Below are 18,097 nucleotides of genomic sequence, written 5' to 3' on the forward strand. Positions count from 1 at the left end.
GTCTCTGAGCTGCCAGTGAGTTTTGCAGAGCAGTGCTTCAGCAAGGTGTATTTACCCTGGGGAAAAAAATCAAGTGTGTTTGTTTACTCTGCCACTTGAAAAGAGAGGTTGAGAACTTCAGTAGCAGCAGTGGCTACTCAGAGTCCGTGAGGTTGTAAGGTCCTCCCAGTGCATTTTCCATGGCATGCTGCTTTAATGGGCTGCATGTGTTCCAGTACCCAAGTGGATCTTTCTCCACATGAGTTTGTGATGCTTTTAGAGCCATCAGTGTCTCAAGGTACTCAGCTCAACTGCAGAGACCTAAACCATGTGTTTCTTCTAGGACTGTGCTTATGTGAGACTTGTCAGGCTTTTAGGGCTCTAGTTCTTGCCATTTCAAAGCTAGGAGCCAAGTCCTGTTACAGGGCAGTCCAGGTAGGTGTTCTAGTGCTGCAATGCCACTGGTGTTTGTGTGCGTTCAGTGAACGGAAGCCTCTTGACCTTGCAGTCACAGGCAAGGCTCTTCATTGCCTTGCTGTCAAGCTTCACTCCTGTGTTTTAATTAGCACCCTTTTAAGTGCTTATGCAGAGAACTGAATCCTTTTGCCTGCTGTAGTTATGGTGTGGCCATGATGTGATGAGAGCAGGATGGGATGTGGTCTAGGTAAGCCAGTGCGAGGCAGCTGACCTCCAGCTGGGACAAGAAGCCAGCAGGCTTCAGTGAGACCTGAGAAGCTGCTCTGAGGGATGCTGGCAGGTGTCAGGAGACAGAAAGGAAACGGACATCAAACTGTTAAAAAGAATGGGAAATCAGTAATGAATTTGCCATCTAAGCCTTAATGAACTGTCTGGGTGTGACAATGGCTGCACAACATGGAGCCATAATTACAAGTGCAGGACTTACAGGAATCTGTACATACTTGAGGAGCCACAGAACCCAGCAGACAATTCATCACTGCCTTTTGGGCTTTGCTCCTCTGAGGAACCAAATCCCTATGGCTGTTTTTGAAGCTTGATTGGCTTTGATAATTGAAATGAAACTTTCAAAGCCTTTCAAAGCAGCTGCAGGGATTTACTTCTCAAAGCAGTGAATCCAGAAGAGTGGCCACTCCTAGTGATCTCCTGCAGCCACTTCTAGAGCTTTATTTTGGCTTTACATGAAGCCTTTTATAGTTTTGAAAGTGGCTGTGGGGTTCACTAGTGGCTACTATCTGGGATCTATGGCTCTGAGGGGAGAGTTGCTTCAGCTGCTTTTAGAAGCTCGGTTTTCACCCTGTGTGGCCAGATCGGCCTGCACAGGACCACACACGAATGTGGCGGCTGGAGCTACTGGGCACTTAAAATACCAGCGTTGTAAGTTCAGGGCAGATTCACTCTGACCATATGGTGCTGTGCCTGGACACACCAGGAGTAGGAAAAGGAGGCTGTGACCTTCTCAGTGCATCAGGAAAAAGAAAGCATGCCCTGAGAGTCCTCATGGTGCTGCTTTTGTTCTGCCTGTTGACACGTGGGATGAGGGGCATTGTTTCTTCTGGCGGGTACCTGGCCGTGAGTTAAGCAGCTTGTTCTCCACCTTTACATCTAGCCAGATTTAATGATCACTTCAGTTTTAGGGCACACTTTTAATGTTTCAGTAAGAGAGAGATTTGTGGTGTGTACAGTATTAGGAAACTGCTCTTCTCTGCTTTCTCAGAAGCTAGATCTTTCAAGTTTTCTGTAATATTAATCTCTTTCTCTCTCTTCTGAGTAAGAGCTCTGTCGAGCAGCTCAGTAGTGTTCCCCAAAGGCTGTTTCAGAGACTGTGCTTCCATTCACCAGGCAGAATACAAACTGCTAAAGTGAGAGCAGATGCTATTCAGTTTTTGGCAGTAACCACCAGCCAAATGCCTCAAAGTTATAGTGAAAGAGGTTCCTTAATATATTGTACATCCTTATCTCTGCTGTAACTTGGCAGTGCTAGCATCCAAAGTTGATTTTAAGTCTGAGTGACTCATGTTGCTATTGATCCTCTTCAATGGACAAAGTGAGTGCAAGGTGACACATGCCAAGGTATTCATTCCCTTCCCACGTGTCTGCATACCCAAGCTGCTATCTCTGGCCATCTCTGGCTGGCAGTCAGTGTCATTTGTTCATGTAGGAAGACAGGGCTGGGGCTCCTTTCAGTTCCTCTTTGATGAGGAATCAAGAGTGGGTATTTCTCAGCAGATGATAAATTTCTTTTGCTGTTCCATTCAGGATCATAAAACTTTAAACCCTGATCTCTCTGCACAACAGCACAGTACAATAAAACATGCACAGAGCTGTAAGGCTTTTGTTTCCCTCCTTGGGGAGCTGAGAGGCAGAGGTTGATGTGCTTGGTGGGTGCTGCTATGCTGATGTGCCTGCAGACTCTTCAGACCTTCTAGGTCTTTGTTAGTGAAGTGGGTAGTGCTCCATTAAAGGGCAAGGGAAGCCAAGGAGACTTCCCACAAGCAGATAATGCTGAAAGAGCTTAGCTTTTTCCTGTGGGTTTGTGGGAATGAAACAAGAAAGATAACCTCAATTTGCCTCACTATTAAGTGTTTGTAAGCCACTTCTTGGTGGACAAGCAGGCTCTGATTAGGGAGGTTTTATGAGCCAGTTTCTGACACTCTGAACATTGCCACTTTCATGCACTGAGCAATGGGACTTAGGTTGTTTCAGGAGTGACAGTTTGCTCTGGTTTGCAAGGCTCTGGGGACCAGAGGAGCTCCTTCACTGAGGAATCTGAGAGCAGCCAGGAGTTAGACTGCACTGCATTTCATATCTGGTGATAGTGAAGGACAAGATAAAAGGTGACCCTCTTTGTATTACCTGATCTGAAAGGGGGTGGTTAAGAGGAGCCTGGGTCAGGCACTTGGTGCATGGTTTAGTTGATCAGATGGTGTTGGGTGGTAAGTTGGGCTTGATGATCTCAAAGGTCTCTTCCAACCTGGTTAATTCTATTCTGTCCTTGGCAAAAGGGAGCAGATCAATTGTGTGATCCCTTGAGAAGCCTCTGGCTTAAAGCTGGTGGTCTCTAGAGCCTTCCCCAGCTGTATGTTTTGTGGCCAGCAGAGCCACCATGCCCTCACGAGCTCAGAGTCTGCAGTGGGTTGTTAATTGCCACAGCCTCTGTTCCAAGTCTGAGCTCTTCAAAACCAAATGTTGCCCTTTTGTTTTGACCTGACTCTCCCCAAATGTCACAACTTGTGGTGATCCCAGACCATCAATAATTGACTTGATGCAGTAATAATGATGATCCTTAGCTGTGGCATACTGTGTGCTGTGGTTTGGATTCTTTCTTTTCACTTGCAGTGTTCTTCACCCAGCTTCCCCACTTCAGTTTTGCTTTCATTGCTGCAGAGCACTGCCTGAGAGCCCAACAGAGGGCCACAAAGGTGATGAGGGGACTGGAGCATCTCTCTTATGAGAAGAAGCTGAGAGACCTATGATTCTTTGGCCTGGAAAAGAGCAGACCAAGAGGGAATCTTATGCACATGAATAGCTAAAGGGTGGAGGTCATGAGGATGGGACTGGTTCTTTTCAGTGGTGCCCAGGTACAAACCAGAACACAGGAGGTTTCACTTGAACTGCTTTGGGGGTGATGTAGCATTGGAGCAGGCTGCCCAGGGAGATTGTGGAGTCTCTTTCTCTGGAGACTTTCAAAACCCTCCTGGATGTGTTCCTGTGCAGCCTGTAACAGGTTGCCCAGGGAGGTGGTTGAGGCCCCATCCCTGGAGATGCTCAAGGTGAGGCTCAGCAGGGCCCTGGGCAAGCTGATGCAGTTGAGGATGCCCCTGCTGGCTGCACAGGGTGTTGGACCTTTGGAAGTCCCTTCCAGCCCAGACCATTCTGTGATTCTATGAACCTGATGTGGGTGAAACCTGTGTTAGCAGTAGGCATGGATAAGATGATCTCCAGAGATCCTTTCCAGCCCCTACCATCCTATGATGCTACATGGATGTGTAGGCTAGAACACACCTCGTGCTGTAGGTCAGTTATGATGAAGCTTGGAAATGTGTTGAGGAATCAAAATTCTCCTAGTCCAGTAGTTGAAAGGTCTAAAGTCTGCCTGAAAACAGCTTCAGAGAAGCTTGGCTTGGTAGAATGAAGGCACTGTCCCTGTCACCATAACAGTTGTGGGGTCAGGCTCAACATAACGTGCAGGCTCACCCTTTTGTTGTTCTACATGTAAGGCTGGTTTTAGTTCTGTCTGATGAAACACTGATCATGGTTATGCCTTGACCCCTTTCTTTGTGGAATCACCCTTGGATTACATGCCTGCTCCAGAAATGCATGTGAAAACACAGGGAAACAGCTTCCCTGCTTCTGTAGGCTGGAGCGTGCTCAGTCTCCTGCGTGGCACCACGGGGGCAGCCTGGTTGTGTGCATAAGTCTATACTTTAAATAAATCATTTGAGTACTCTAGAGGGCATTTTGTATTGCTAAACCTTCTACAGACTGATTGGAATATCCTTCATGGCAGCAGGCCAGTAGATTCAGAGCCTCTAAAGCATTTGTTACTAGTTTAATAAGAGAGCCATCCCGTTTCATCTGTTTGTTTGTCAACAGTTGTGTGCATGGCTGAATGAGATGAAACTGTGCTATTGATGATTGCTCTTTCATATCCAGAGCACTTCCAACATAAAAGTCTGCTTGTTTCTCTGCTTGGTTTACTTTAGAGGGTTTTTATAGCTGCTTAGATTAGAGTTGTGGGTTGTGAAGTCCTGAGCTCTCAGCTTGCCTGCGAACAGAGGGTTTTGTTTACACTGCACTTACTGTCAGCACGACTTAGTTAGCTTTCACTGTTGACTCTTCACTTTTTATCCATGACTTGCTTTGTCTTCAAACTGAAATAGTTCTCCTAAGAACAGCTTTTCCATGAGCATCTTTCTGTCAGGGTGACCTCCCGAAGTACCTGTGGGCATAGCTGTTGATGGTGTTTGGAGATGCTCCTAACACATCCTCGCTCTTCAGCATGTAGGAGTTGTGCATTGTCTTAATGCTGTGCTCGGTCCACTTGCACTGTACCTAGAGAGGTGCTTTCTGCGGTGCCAGCTGCTGTTTCTCAGGACAAAAAGGCACATCAGGGTTTGTAGGATCCAAATTGCAGCTCCCTGTGTGTCTCACATATGTTGACTTCCCTCTAATTCCTGTAGACTTCATTAAGTCCCCTGCAGAGGTGTGGCCGGTGCAGAGACGTGTCCACATCCTGACCTCTGGAGTAGTTCTGTACCTTAGTGCAGAGTTGGAGGCTTTCTGCATTAGCATATAGCAAGCAATTTGCTCCCAGATTTATTGAGATCAGATGGCTTGCAGAGCTCCCAGTCTTCTTACTGGTGTCTGTAGCTGTGGCAGTTCAGTTTCCTGAGCGTGAAGTCCGTGGTTCAGCAGAGCATCTGGTGCGGTACTGCACCTTAGCCAGTCGCTGATGGTACCATACTGCAAGGCAGTCACCTGTTGCTCACCTTCCTTATTTCCTGCTCCATCTTAGTATTAGCAGCAGTGTTGCCAAATAAGCATAACCAGTGGGTGCTCCAGCAGAATGTTAAACCCTCCTGTTGTTCTTTCTTTAATAGGTCCATGGTTAGACTTACTGTTTTACAAGATGTCCCAACATGTGTTGGAATGGTAACTCCAGTACCGCCTGAGAGCTTGGAGTCTGCCTTTCTGTGAAAGGTAGGGCAGCTTCTGTTCAATATTTTTTGTGTATTTCTAAGGTTTTCTTTTTATTAGTCTTACTGCTTCTGCAGCACCACGGAACCCGAGTTACCTTCTTAGCAGTGTCACCTCCAAGGGCTAGACCTGATGTTGCTTCATCAAGCAGTAGCTTCTCCAGATGAGCTGGAGATGCGCTCCAGATGACTAGTGCTGAAGAAAATGGAGCTGTTTCCTCGAGGTTTTACTCCATTTGAGCTGAGAGCATACCCACACTAGCTGCTCCCAGAAATATCTGGAGAATTCAGGTTTTGTTTTCAGCAGAACACCTTGCCTCTCTCTTATGACTGCAGGGGAAGAGCTTTCTTTCAAAGATCTTACTGGTTCTGGCAGGCAGCTCTGGCCTTCAGGGCCTCCCAAAACACCGTGCCCAGCTTCAGTCGAAGTTTGTCTCTGGGAGCTGAATGGCTGAAATTCTTTGGGTCTCTGCAAAGGAGAGTAAAGTTCAGGTCATCTTTCTGTGGAGATGCACTCTCCACCAGATGAACTCACAAAGTCCATCTCATGAAGAGATTCTGGTCATAAATAGTGGATGTAAGATAAGAACAATAAAAAGAAAACCTTAGAGAACCATTCAATATTGCAATAAAGCTGACTTACGTTATCCCTGTAGGCAAACTCCATGCTCTAGAGGTGGTACTAATGTCCCAAACTCTCAACACATGTTGGAACATCTTTGTGGAGGAGGAAGTCATTGGTCAGTGAGCAGCACCTTCAAGGATCGTTTAAGGGGGAAAAAGTAAAAGGTAATATTTTTCTAAACTCCGTTGCAATGCTTGTTCAGTTGTTTGTTTGGCAGTCCTGCTGCTCACACTGAGGTTGTCATGGCTTCATTCCTGCAAATCACTGAAAAACTTCATCAGTTCCCCCTGAGCCTGTCTTTCTGCCGTGGGTTTGAGCTGCCTTTGTTAGCCCCCTTCAGGGGGCTGACTGCTGCCTACAGAGTCCAGGTTCTGCTCCAAGCTGCTGGCAATTAAGGGTAGCATTTCCTTAGCACTTTGAGGGTTTGATTTCTTCTAAAGAAATAAGGTAACAGGGAGTTTAGTTCCAGGAAAAAATGGGGGTAAAAGAGGTTCCATCTCCTAGTGTCAGGTGACAGAAGGAGAGGAAATGGCCTGAAATTGTGTTAGGGGAGGGTTGGATATCAGGAAAAACTTCTTTGCTGCAAGAGTGGTCAGGGACTGGAGCAGGCTGCCCAGGGAGGTGGTAGTCCCCATCCTGGAGGTGCCCAAGACACCTGGGGGCATGGTTTAATGGCCATGGTGGTGTTGACAGTTGGACTCCATCACCTTTGAGGTCTTTTCCAACCCAACCAGTTCTGTGATTCTGTCACTAGTAGCAGTTTCTGTTCCTTCAGGGCTCACATTCTTTCTGTCCTCTCTGACCAGGCTGTAAGGCTTCCTTGCATCAGAATACCAGGTATGGTCTTCTAGATGCACTCCTTGTGTCTTCATGCTCCCATGATTTTATGATGACTCCTCCTGCTTCCCAAGCCTCCACATCCCGGTATGTGGTGCTGGCTGGTGACTGGCTTGGCTCAGGGAGCGCTGAGGGTAACAAGGAGGCTCTTCAGGTGTGACTCAGAGCAGCTTCCCAGCTGTTTAAGTACCTAGCTCAGAGACAGGATGTTGGAAACTGCCTTGGCTGGTTCTGTCTGCTGTAGGTCAGACCTCTTCTCAAATTCTTTTTGCCAAAAGGTGTGATCCTCTGTGGGTTCCCAGACTCTTCCCACCTGGCTATGAGTTCTTAGAGGAGCTAAGGGATTTGGGGTTTGACATCCTGCATGGCTTTCATCAGAGACCCACTAATCATGTGAGGAAAGCAGGATTCTTTTGCTACTGGGTGAATATTTCTGTCTTGCCCAAGTCCCACTGACTTGCAGAAGAGCTTTGTATCAGCAAAGAAAAGAGGGTCAGGTGTTTTGGCCAGTGTTAGGCACAGGGCTTTTTGCATGGATACAACTGTTTCAGTGGCTCCATCCTGTAAAAGCAGTTGCACCAATAGGACCTCCTAGAGTGGAGCTCTTTGTCTGGGTTTCCCTTTACAAGAATTAAGGATGTCAAATTAGACTGGAAGGTAAAACAGTTCAAAGCAAAAAGGGCGATTCTTTGGCAGGTGAAGTAGTTAAGTTATGGAACTCCTTGGTTTAGGATGTTGCAGGTTCAAAAGTTTGCTTGAGAAATTAATGTGGGGAAAACTTCTGGCCTGACCTGGTAGAAAGCTAAGATCCTCCATCTTAGGATGGTCCTCACCTGCAGTACTGTGTCCAGCTCTTGAGTCCTCAGCACAAGAAGGACGTGGACCTGCCCCTCCAGGTCCAGAGAAGGGCCATGAAGATGCTCAGGGGGCTGGAGCACCTCTGCTACGAGGACAGGCTGAGAGAGCTGGGGCTGTTCAGCCTGGAGAGGAGAAGGCCCCAGGGAGGTGGTGGAGTCACCTCCCTGGAGGTGTTCAAGAGGGGATTGGATGTGGCTCTTGGTGCCATGGCCTAGTCATGGGGTCTGAGGTGACAGGTTGGACTGGATGATCCTCGAGGTCTCTTCCAGCCTTGGTGCTGCTGTGGCACTGTGATAGCAGAGAGTGCTTTCTGCAGTTGTGGCTGACCTGTGGTTAGAGCAAGCAGAGACTCATGTGTTCTCCCAGTGTTCTGTTGAAGGACAAGGCAAATGCAAGCCCTAAAAGCAGGCTGTTTAACTGCTTAAAAGCAGCTCTCAAGGTCCTTGTTTCAAGCCTAAACGGACAGAGACTTCGTGCAGGCGCTCAATAATTTATCACGTCAATAATCAGAGGCAGACCTGATGTTTTACAAATAATTCCTTTGGTCTCTGATCTCAGTCCTGTCAGTCCTCTTAAAGTATAAATTATTAAAGGAACTTTTTGATTCTTTGAAAGCCTATCTGCAAGGATGGTAGTGTTTCTTCTGCTTCCCAAATAGGGCAGTGCTGCTCTTAGGATTGAGTTCAGTTGGTTTGATCAATAAATTATAATTAAACTTTTAAGTGCAGCAAAGCCAGTACCTTTCAGATAGCTGAGCAGATGCTGGCACTCCTCAGAATTTCCACTTCTTGGGACCTAAAAGTTTTCACTGACAAGGTTCAGGTGCTTTTATGTTAGCAGAAGGCAGCGCCGTGCTGGTGACACACATGGCAGCAGCAGAATAATATTGCTCAGCGGTGTTTCCCCCGAGGATTTTGGCACTTACAGACAAGTTCTGACTTGATGGAAACTCCACTGCAATATCCCAAACTTTTTAAATGGAATCTAGTTTATTTGTGACAGAAACGTTCCAACAGGCTTCCTTGACTTGCTGCCTTAGTCTGTGGAGGCTTCTGAAACGCTGCTGGGGCCGTGGCCTGCAGTTAAAGCTGCCGAATGTGTCATTAAGAGCTCACCTGTGGGCAGGCTTTGTTGTGCTGTGCTTGGTGGGTCAGGAAGCTGGTCCCTTGGGGGTGGCTCATTTGTGATCCCCCCTGGTATTCATTCAGGGTAGTGGGACTGAACTGCCTGTTTGGTAGCACGTGATGTGCTACTAAAGGGTGTGTTGTGAAACTGGTTCTTGCCACAAAGAGTGGAAGCATTCATGCAATCAGTTGTCAGTTTGAGATGGTCTTGTAGAGAGTCCTGGCAAGAGCAGTTGAATGGAGACTGTGACCCAAGTTATGTCTTCAAAACAGAGAGAGTCCAAGTCCAGGTGGAGAGGTTGGTTAAACTCATAGCTTGGAGCATTGCTTTGCTCCAGCTCCAGTTTTGTTGCTATCCTCCATGATGTTTTCATCACAGCTCGAGGAGCAGTTCAGAAGTCTGTTGTTAAAGTCATGTTCAAGGCTTGAAGCATATACTTGGTGTCACAAATGGCTTAGTTAAAAGCAAGCTCCTCTCCCTCCCCCCCCAGCTGCACATTTCTTGGTGTTTGGTTCTTGTGTGGCTCCTTACTGCTTTGAATGCAGCATTTTGGTCACAAACCTACAAGCTGGCCAGATCATTGGAACATTAAGAAGATGACTTAGAAGGAAGTTCAGTTTTTGGGGTTTCTTTTACAGAAGATACAAACTAGCAGTCAGGTCATAGAAATAAGCTGGGGTTTGGTGGTGTTTAGTCATCTCTTGCAGGTCTGCATGTCTGTCCATCAGGAAGCTTACATATGGTGACATTACTGCAGTGAGCAGGTGGTTCAGTCAGGAGTCCAGAATGCTAGGAGCTAAAGAGCTTCACCTGTGGGGGAAGCCACTGTCCTTGGTGTGACTTGGTTAGAAAGAGGAACAGCCCAGTGAGGCTGTTTGTGTGCTGCCACCCAGTTAAGTGTCTGTGGTGCTACCTCTGTGTGTGTACACACTTCTCCAAGCTGCCCATCCTGCTTCTTTCCCCACAGCAGCAGCAGCCTAGGGAGGCCTGCAAAGGAAGACAAGCATTTCTGTATGAAAACTGGGGGAAGTAATTATGCAGACAAGAAGAATATCTCAGGAATTTCCTCTTCAGAGCTCAGCATTATTTTCCTTTGATGGCAGACAGAATTCTAGTATGCTTTTTATACATGAGAGTGGGTGAAACTCAGGAGATGCAGCAGTGAAGAAAAGACTTGCCAAGACTTTCATACAGAAACATGAAAAATAAGGAGTTTTCAGCCCTTTGCATAGATTCAGTTTCCACTTGGCACCTTCTGACTAGCAGAAACCCAGAGAAGACCAACCCCAAGCAGGGGCATCAGAGCTTTCCTTGGGTCAGCAGATGAGTGAAGCGGTGTGCAGGACCACTGGGGCAAGCCCAGGTAGGCCAAGGCCAGCCTTGCCCAGTGGAGATGAGGTGGCTGTTCCAGGAGCACACTGGTGATGTTCCCAGCCTTGCCCCAGGTACAAGCCAAGTACTGCAGCACTGTGCCCAATCTGCATGTACTCTGCAGCCTAGGAGTGCAGCCTGCTTCCCACATCCCCTGCTAGCAGGGCTTTCACTCCTGTACTGCAGAGCAGGGAAGACATGGTGATGCCTCCACACACAGGGAGTGTTGCATGGGACAAGCTGACTTCTTCAAAACTTAGCTTTTTGTACTCTGGTTTTTGGCACTAATTTATTTGGGGGAATTCCTGTTGTGGATCCTTTCTTCCTTGGCCTGTTTATCAAAGAAAGCTAGCTCTAAGTGACTGAACAGTCTGTTTGCCTTCCTTCTCTCTCCCTTCAGGTAACTGCTGGATCCATCCATAGCTCAGCAGCTAGACAGCCCCTCCCTGTGCTCCACTTGGGGGAGGAATCAACTGCTGCTTCCTTGCTCTGCCCTCCTGGCTGGCTGTAGGTCAGCACTCTTGTACAGACTGGCCAGGCTGTCCTTGGGGTGAGCTGACTGTGCCCAGCTGGCAAGCTGGAGACATGGAGTGGAGTGGAGACATGCCAGAGGGTGGTCCTGGATGTGTGAGGCAACTGAGAGCATTGTGCAGTGATAGGAAGTATGAGAGGAAGTTGGAGCTGTGCAGGGGTCATAGAATTGTTCAAGTTGGAAAAAAATGTGAATGGCCATCCAGTCCAAGCTCAGGCTCAAAGCTTGAGTCACCATCTTGGGGACTTTCCTCTGGACTCAGGTTTTCCAGGTCTTTGTAGCTGGCCTCCAGGTAGTTTTCTGCACTTGAATGTTGTGTTGAGGGGTTTCAGGAGCAGGAGGTTTGTGAGATGTTGCAGAGGTTGAGGAAGAGGATGTAGGACAAGAATCCATAGGAAGCAGGCATCTCATACAATGGTCCTTGGATTTTGAACTCACTTCTGAAGAGCTGACAGGCAAAATGAGCCCTGGAAGGGTGGCATTTACTTAGGACAAAAGTCCTTAAAGTCAGAAAATTCTTTAATTGTGAAAAACTTGAGGTGGTTCTTCATTCTGAGAGGATTGTGTGGGCTCTGGGCAGTAGCTGAGGTACACTGCTGAAATCCAAGGAGTCATTGTTGTGTGCCCTTACCTAGAATGCTCACCAGGTTCCTGTCTCAGACCTCTGCTCTGGGTACTGGGTTATGAAATTTCCCATCTTGTGCCTTCTCTTCCAGACTGGAGGGTTTTGAGTGATAGCTGTGCTCCTCTGTGTTTGCATCTCAAAATGGTGCATACTCAAATAGGTCTTGATGCTGCAAGTCTGCCCTGCACAAACAGCTGCTGCCACTCCGAGCAGTCCTCCCGAGCCTCAAGGACGTGGTTTGCACGAGTAGCAGTTGCAGCACTGGGATCCTCACGCCTGTGGCTGCATTCCAGTGTATGCTCAGCTCCCAGAGTTCCATCTCTATTGCAGGGGACAAGCTGGCCACCAAGAAAGATGGAATTTTGAAGTGATAAAGGAAAGATGAGTTTAAAAAGCATAGATACATCCTCAAGGTAACACGTGCAGCATGGAGTCAGTGGTGACTTCAGTTAGCTTAAGAGGTAACAACTTCAAAGAGTCATTAAAAAACTGTAACACCAGAAATATATGACATGGACAATTGAGCTGGGGTGTGTGGGAATGGTGCTCTGCAATGATGTCATGAAAGAGACATTGAAACAGATACTGCAGATCAGAAAGCAGGGAAAGGACAGGGCAGGGGAGAGCTGCAGGAAGCAGGGTCTGGTATGGCTGAGCAGCAGCTCAGCTCTGACAGCTGTACCTGTGAGTGCCCAGGAGCTGCACAGCTTCGAGCTCTGGGTGCTGGCACCTCACAGTCAGGAGCACTTTTGCACCGTGGGTCCTATCACCTTGCTGTGGTAGGATAACTGCCAAGCTTACCAGGGGTCAGGAATGCAAGTTAATTTGGTGTGCCTCAAGAGTAAGCTCTTCATGGCTAATGAAGATCTGCCCTGCTGCCTGCCAGACGGCTGAAGGAGGGAGTCTTGTGAAGACGACCCTGTTTGGGTTAAAACCAACGAAGCAAAGCTCAAATAACACACACACACAATTTCAAAACAGAGTTTGAAAGCTAGAGTGCCCAAGCAAAGACCTTTGCCTGATAAACTACAACTTTAATAGTAAGTTGCCACCCCTCAGCATGCACTGAGCCAGACAGGGTGCATGCTAAGCAGATATGACTTAGCTCTCCAGCCAAGCCATGCTAAATGTCACCTAGAAGGCAGAGCCAGCTGAGGCTAGGCTACAAAACCCATGAGAGGAACATCTCTCCGAGCCGTGGATGTAGCAGAGGTGGGAGCAGGCACGGGGCTGTGCTCCTTGTCCTGCACCCAGCCCAGGATGCTGCCTTGGTGAGCGCTGCGCAGGAGCAGTCAGAGCTGCTGCAAAGCTTTGTGGCTGTGACTCTGTCAGATGTTACCCAGGATTTATTAGCCTGAGCTCAATCACTTGCAGTTAGTGCATTTATCACCGGCAATCCCAAATCTGTTGTAGCTGTCACTATAATAAATTAAAGCTTTTAATTATTTTAACTGGCTGAGCCCGTGTCGGTGCAAGCCCTTCCTGGGGCCCTGGGAGAGAGGCAAACGCTGACTTTCGTCGCACGGTTCCCAGCGGGCCCCGAGAGGGGCAGATGTCAGCAGCTTACCTGTAACACGAGAGCCATCCGGAGCCCTCTGGGCTCGGGGCTGTGTCGCCTCACCCCCCGGACCCCTCTGGGCTCTGTTCCGTCGCCGTCCGGACCGCCGTGGGCGCCGTCGCCTGGGCGCCCCCCAGCCAGCGCAGTGCCCCCTGCCGGCGGCGGCCGCCCGCACCGTGATTGAGCGGCCCGGGCGCGGCGCTGACAGAAGCCCTGGGTGCTGCTGCGCGCTGCCAGCTCGCCTCAGATCACATCACCCAGCTAACAGGAGCGTACAGCCCCGTAAGACCACTGCTCACTTGGGCGCCTTCATTTTTTAGACGTGTGATGGGCTCTCGCTCTCGAATTCGGCCTGGGAAAGCTGGGAAGGCTCCACAAAACAAATGCTCCCTCTTAGGTCTCTCGGGTTTGTGTTTGCTAGGGATCCTCCCACAGCTGGAGACAACTTTTGTAATGAGCTGGTCCAGAAACACCTTCCCAAAGTACTCCCAAACACGTTCCCTGGAGAGCTTGTGTACCACAAAGCTTTTTAAAGCCTTGTTTTCATTCAGTGGAAACAGAGATGGTGTAATCAGAGTATTTCCTCTGTTGTGGTGAATCAAACCCAGTGATCCATATATTGATTAATGTAGCACAGGTATGGCTCTGGCTCTGCAGACAGGGAGTTTTCTACCCACAGACCTGTCCCACTGAGGCTCTCTAGAGGAGCATGGCTCAGATCAGTGTAAATAATCATACTGCTCCACACTTGTATCCAATAGCAGTGGTTGTTTTGATGAATGCAGAATCTTTTGAGTGTTGCTCCTGTTCTTGCTTCTGTAGCTTAGATGTATTTTTAATGCATTGATACCTTAGACTTTGCTTTCCCTAGGAAATCAGCACTAAGCATCAAATGTCCCAATAACTATAAATCTGCTGTTTAGCAGTGCCTGGTGTTTCTAAATAGCTGCTGTTAATATGACTTTCTTCATGTTGAAATAACAGGGGTTTGTCTGTCAGTAGCATGCCAACAGCATAAGCTAAAGCAGGCAGCAGTATGCTTTGGGCTGCAGCCTCATCTCATTGACACTGAAATTAATCCCCACTAATCCTTCTGAAAACACACAAATTGCCTTTTGTTGTGTAGGACAACTGAGAGCTCAAATTATCTCTTACTTTGTTGTGCTTTGTTTTAATACATCAGTAAAGTTCTTAAATACTTTGTAAGTGATTAATAGAAAGAAAAATGAACCCCAAAGAGCTCTGATTTCTCTTTCAAACTTTAAAGTGCAGTCACACCTCTTCTCAGGAGGTCATGAGTTTGTCACCAAAGTTCCCTAAAGACACTGCCACAGGATCTTCTCTCCAGGAACATGAAGCTGTGACTTTTCTTTAGAGCTTAAGTTTGTTTTGTTGGTTTTTTTTATGGGGTGCAAGCTAATTCTGTTTTGTTTTCTGTTTTGTCTAGCTAAAAAACTAGGAATTACTGATGTGCCAGCTGAAGTGGTTACTTTTATCTCCCATGCAACACAGAACAGATTAAGAACAGTGATAGAAAAAGTAACAGTGATAACCCAGCATCGAATGGAAACCTACAAAGTAAGTGTGCAAAGAGAGGTACAGTATGATACAGAATCCAAGTGAGTGTGCAAAGAGAGGTACAGGCTGCTGCAGAATCCAAGTGAGTGTGCAAAGAGAGGTACAGGATGCTGCAGAATCCAAGTTAGTGTGCAGAGGAGGGTGCAGGCTGCTAGCAGAGGAAGGTGCAGGCTGCTAGCAGAGGAAGGTGTAGGCTGCTAGCAGAGGAAGGTACAGGCTGCTGCAGAATCCAAGTGAGTGAGTGGATCCAAAGTGCTTCAATGTATGGAAATCTGTGGTTGCTTCCCGTGTCTTTGGCTGCAAGAAGCACTAGTATTTTACAGAAGCTGCCCATCTGCCTAAACCAGCAAGTAAAGAATTCAGCTGTAAATCCTTCTCTGTAATTAAGCAACAATGTGCTCTTTAAAAACAGCATTTCAAGATCAAATGATTCCATTGTTATAATGATTGTGTACTTGAGGGAAACTGAAACAATTCCTATTACATTTCCCCACTGCTTGGAGATAAATAATCTGCAAACCAGTTTGAAATGTAAATCAGCCCCCTTATTGATAACTGTGAAATGTTGGTTTTGATAAAAGACCCTACTGGGTGTTCAGCTGCTGTGAAATCAAGGTGGCAATAACCATGGCTGTCTCTTGCCCGAGATGCATTTGAATTTCTCAAGTGGATGTTTACATTCAGCAACTCTGGTTTGGGCTTTTTATTTGGTTGGTTGTTTTTCCCTGAGTGCAGGTGTGGTCAAAGAGCTTTGGAAGGTATCTTGCCCACGCATTTCTGAGTCCCTGCTGGACGTGGTGCTTGCAAGAAGCATTCTCTCTGGGGTCTGTGACTGCAATCATCATCACTGTTGACTGATGAGAAAAAATCCAGGCTCCTCTGCCTGTGTGTCACCCACCCAAACCTTTCCTTGCAGCTGCTGCCTGTATTCTGTTAGGTTGGACTAGAAGTAGAATCTCCTTATTTCTTTCCATTTCAGCAGCCTCAGAGCCCTCCTTCCTTCTCCCTAGGATGGTGTCTGAGAAGCAAACACTTTGTTTAAGCTATGTTAAGCCAAAGCTGCATTTAAAGTAATATCTTAATGGCTTCTGAGACAAAAAAATGAGTGTTGTCTCCTCTTCAACCATAGCATTTTCATTGTCTGCGGTCTGCTGCTTGATGAATGGTTTGCTTTGACTTCATAGCAAGGGGAAGATATTAAGCAGATAAATGAGATGCAAGTAATATGAATAACTTCTTTTTTCTGACACTCTGAGTGTTCCCCATGCAGCTTGTGTCATAAACTCTTATTGTTTGCTGGCTACTAGGAAAGCTTTGCATGCCTTTAGTTGTCATAAAGTTCTTCAAGTGTAATTATAATTAGAGGTTTATTTCCAACTGAATGTTTAATGCTTTTGTAGCTGCTGCATCTTGATCATTCTGGTCCTGCTTCAGGATGAGTGCAAATACAAGAATGGCAGCTTACAGCCAGCCTTACATCTTATAGTTAGGATTGCTCAGTAAAAAAGTTAAGCATGTGAGGGGTTTTCAGTCAGTAAGTCTGGGGTTTGGGGCCTTTTTAACTCTGGGATGTCTCTGGTGATGACAAAGCAATCCTCTCCTCTTTTTTATTGACTTAGCTATTTTAAATTTACTTAGAGATTGTAGCTGCACTGTTGACCACAGGCTGCCTTATTCCCCTCAGCTTCAAAAGAAAACACAGTACAACAGAAACATTTGGATAGGTAACCCCCCCAGTCTCCTGTCAAAGTGGGGCCTGCTGGCAATGCCTGTTGGAGTGAAACCTCCTTCTTCCTTTGCAGGACGACGAGTGGTATGAACAAGCCACAGACGTCCGGTCGCAGCTGAAGTTTTTCGAGCAGTTGGAGCGCTTAGAGAAGCAAAGGAAAGATGAGCAGGAGAGGGAAATCTTGCTGAAGGCTGCCAAGGTATTTCTTAAACTGCTTAACCGTTCAGTCTTCCAACAGTTACTGAGTTCTGTGAAGTCCATTGTATAAATGCTTTTTGTTTTCTTACCACAAGAAGATGCAGCTGTTGGGAGGTCACAGCTTCAGCTGCTGGAGCCATGCTGTCTCACCTCTGCTGGCTGCAGCCCTGCCTGCCTGCAGTGCTCTTGGGTTTGCAAGCTGCAGCTCTGAATTGCATGAGTTCTTTGGAATACGGGAGGCAGTGCCTAACATTTTCAAAACAGCTTGGTGAAATGTTTTTCACAGCTGCCTTTGACATAAAGCAGCAATGCAACTTACTGCTTCCTTCTAAATAAAACCCTGAGCACTGAAAACAAGACTGCACTGTTGCAGGAGCTAGCACAATCCCCTGGGCCTCTGCAGTCTCTGCAGCATGTTCCACAATCACACAATGGGTTGGGTTGGAAGGGACCTTTAAAGATCATCTTGTCCAAACTCCCTGCAGTGAGCAGGGCCACCTTCAGGCAGCCCAAGTTGCTCAGCATGCCCAGTGTATACAATACTATCTAGAGCATACAGCCCAAAGTGTTGTGCTAGTGCACTGCTTAGGAAATCTTGTTAGCATGGAAGTGTTTAAAGACACATTGGTGCCCAAAACTCAGAGATCCACTCACCTCCTGCAGCTGCAACAGCTCTTGTTTCAAACATCCACATAAGGTGTCAAATAGAGAAGCTGTAGAAGGAGAGACTGTGGCTGCCTTGCTTGTCATCACTTTGGGGTTATCTCCCTAAAAGGTGAATAATAGGGTAGGTGAAAACAGCACCAATGGGACCCTTTTGTGTAGAAACACATCTCTAGAGTGCAGGCTCTTTAAAGGAAAAGTCAGCTCTGCATCCTTGTTTGTTTTCCCAGTAAGAACCCACTGGCTGTTGTTGCCACATGTGTGCAGGAGCTCTGAATCTGTCTTTGGTGACTGGTATAGGAAAGAGCAAGAAGAGCTGAGCAGAGTCTTAAGACTGCAGAAAGGTCAAAAGCCAGACTAAAATCACTTGAGGAATTTACCTTTACATTTGACATGGTGCTGCTGTGGGGACCTCCTAAAAAAAACCACAACCACCCAAAACAAGCACAACCAAAACAGCAGCAGCAACAAAAAGGGGAGGGAAAAAAGTACAGATACAAATCCCCCAAGTGTAGGAAAAGATGAGTTCTTGCTGCCTCATGGCCACTTCCAGAAGCTGGAAAAGGCAGGCTGTGTGTGTCAGCTGGAATGAGGCTCTGGTCCTGGGCTGATAATGGCAATGAGCCTGGCAGCAGGGAGGAGAGCATTTTGTAGTTGGGCTTTTTGGTTTGGTCTGTTTGTTTCTGGCTTGGCTTTTGGAGAGAGTGATGCTTTCTGCAGTGAAGGGGAACAGCTTGGGGTTGG

At 47.2% G+C, this 18,097-nt stretch overlaps 1 protein-coding gene across 4 annotated transcripts in view; it reads left to right on the plus strand.

The window, feature by feature from the left end:
• LOC137452865 (transcription initiation factor TFIID subunit 4-like) overlaps nt 1-18,097 on the plus strand; it is a 124,089-nt gene that overhangs the window by 39,721 nt on the left and 66,271 nt on the right. For 3 of the 4 annotated variants that reach the window (XM_068161675.1, XM_068161676.1, XM_068161677.1), the window contains exons 11-12: nt 14,633-14,763; nt 16,566-16,691. In XM_068161675.1, coding sequence (XP_068017776.1) covers nt 14,633-14,763; nt 16,566-16,691 — 257 coding nt within the window. Of the gene's footprint in view, nt 1-5,558; nt 5,659-6,310; nt 6,444-14,632; nt 14,764-16,565; nt 16,692-18,097 lie in introns of those variants that run through there. The other variant, XR_010990180.1, reaches the window with a different exon arrangement.

The sequence above is a fragment of the Melanerpes formicivorus genome, unplaced genomic scaffold (genome assembly GCF_026170545.1).
Source record: "Melanerpes formicivorus ecotype bairdi unplaced genomic scaffold, bMelFor1.0.p_v2 SCAF_59, whole genome shotgun sequence".
NCBI classification, from domain to species: Eukaryota; Metazoa; Chordata; class Aves; order Piciformes; family Picidae; genus Melanerpes; species Melanerpes formicivorus.